We start from the raw sequence: 1,692 nt of genomic DNA on the forward strand, positions 1-1,692 counted from the left end.
AGCCACTCAGCCAGCACTGGTGTCATACCTCAGTGTAGTCACTCAGCCAGCACTGGTGTCATACCTCAGTGTAGTCACTCAGCCAGCACTGGTCTCATACCTCACTGCAGCCACTCAGCCAGCACTGGTCTCATACCTCAGTGTAGTCACTCAGCCAGCACTGGTCTCATACCTCAGTGTAGTCACTCAGCCAGAACTGGTCTCATACCTCACTGCAGCCACTCAGCCAGCACTGGTCTCATACCTCACTGCAGTCACTCAGCCAGCACTGGTCTCATACCTCAGTGCAGCCACTCAGCCAGCACTGGTCTCATACCTCAGTGCAGCCACTCAGCCAGCACTGGTCTCATACCTCACTGCAGCCACTCAGCCAGCACTGGTGTCATACCTCTTTGGGTCCAGTTGTCCCAGAAAGGAAGCTGAGTTGGAGCAGTGTGTGCGTAGAACACCCTCACATCTTGAGGGGCAAGCAGGTCGACAAAGTGCAAGCTCTTGAGGAAACCTTTCTTAGAATTCAGGATCAAAGCGGCCTGCTCAGAAAGGTGCACTAACCTTCCAGACAGAAAGGAAAACACGGCCACAAAGGTGTCCTACAGGAAATATTTAAAACAGACACGGAGGAACTTACAAACAATGCCTCTGCAAATCAGTGTCTTCTGGATTTCTATCACAATACAAGGCTTAAGCCACACACACAACAGGCGCACACTCACCCCTTGTAAAGATAAGAAGCTTCCCAAACAGTTTTCTCCAGCATGCTTCTTAACAACTGTTATAAAAAGTGTACCATGCTTCCTAAAAGTCTAATCTCTATGCCAAAAGCCCACACCGGCTCCCATGCAGACTAAATATATACAGAGTGCACACACTTTTCTGCAAACTGTGCTCTCTACCAGGAGGGACTGTCTTCTTGTCAGCCACGCAGATTCTGTGCTTAAAGAGCAAGCTTAAGATCTCCTTCTCCACAAAGCTGTCCTTGACAGACCTCAGTACACACGAAGTGCATCTCAGACCTGCTTAATTAGCCACTAGCTTCACTTACCAGCCACTGTGATTGCTAACACAGACCTGTCTCCCTGTCTACACTTACTGTGAAGATTTTAGAGGGTGAGCATCTTCTTAAAACTTGCTGTTTAAACGCCTACTACATCACTGTGCATGCTAGCCGAATGGGCTCTACTATGCAACACTACACAGCTCCTGTTGTAGAACTATAAAAATCATGAAGTTATGGTGATGTTGGAGCCTAAACACCAAAGGAAGGAGTCTCCACCATCAACTCCCTATGAGGCTTAAGTACTCTGCCAACAAGAAGAGATTAAAAATGTAAATATACCGCTAAAGTTCTAAAATATCACTACAAAAATGACATCTCAACTCACCTGTACTACAAAATCCAGTTGTTACAACTTGAAGAAGTAGGTATTGGGACTAAGAATGATATAAATACAAAGTAATAATTTGGAGATTAGAAAAAGATGGAGGAAAGTACTCTGCCAGTATTGCTTGTTGCTTTTTTCTTTTTTTTCTTCGAGAGAACAGGATGCTAAGGGGAGGAAATTACCTGCTGGCTAAACACAGGAAACTACGATACAGCACAAGGTACTGTGTCTAACTTCAGAAAGGATCTCTGGTATGGGCAGGAGACTACATAGTGCCTTTTTAGAACTTTCGCCTTTTTTTTTTTTTTTA

At 45.3% G+C, this 1,692-nt stretch overlaps 1 protein-coding gene across 4 annotated transcripts in view; it reads right to left on the reverse strand.

Moving 5' to 3' along the window:
- Per3 (period circadian regulator 3) overlaps positions 1–1,692 on the reverse strand; it is a 45,947-nt gene that overhangs the window by 42,111 nt on the left and 2,144 nt on the right. For all 4 annotated transcript variants that reach the window (XM_031379567.1, XM_031379565.1, XM_031379566.1 and 1 more), the window contains exon 4: positions 389–590. In XM_031379567.1, the coding sequence (XP_031235427.1) occupies positions 389–590 (202 nt within the window). The remainder of the gene's footprint in view (positions 1–388; positions 591–1,692) is intronic.

Source organism: Mastomys coucha, unplaced genomic scaffold (assembly GCF_008632895.1).
Source record: "Mastomys coucha isolate ucsf_1 unplaced genomic scaffold, UCSF_Mcou_1 pScaffold18, whole genome shotgun sequence".
In the NCBI taxonomy this organism is placed as follows: domain Eukaryota; kingdom Metazoa; phylum Chordata; class Mammalia; order Rodentia; family Muridae; genus Mastomys; species Mastomys coucha.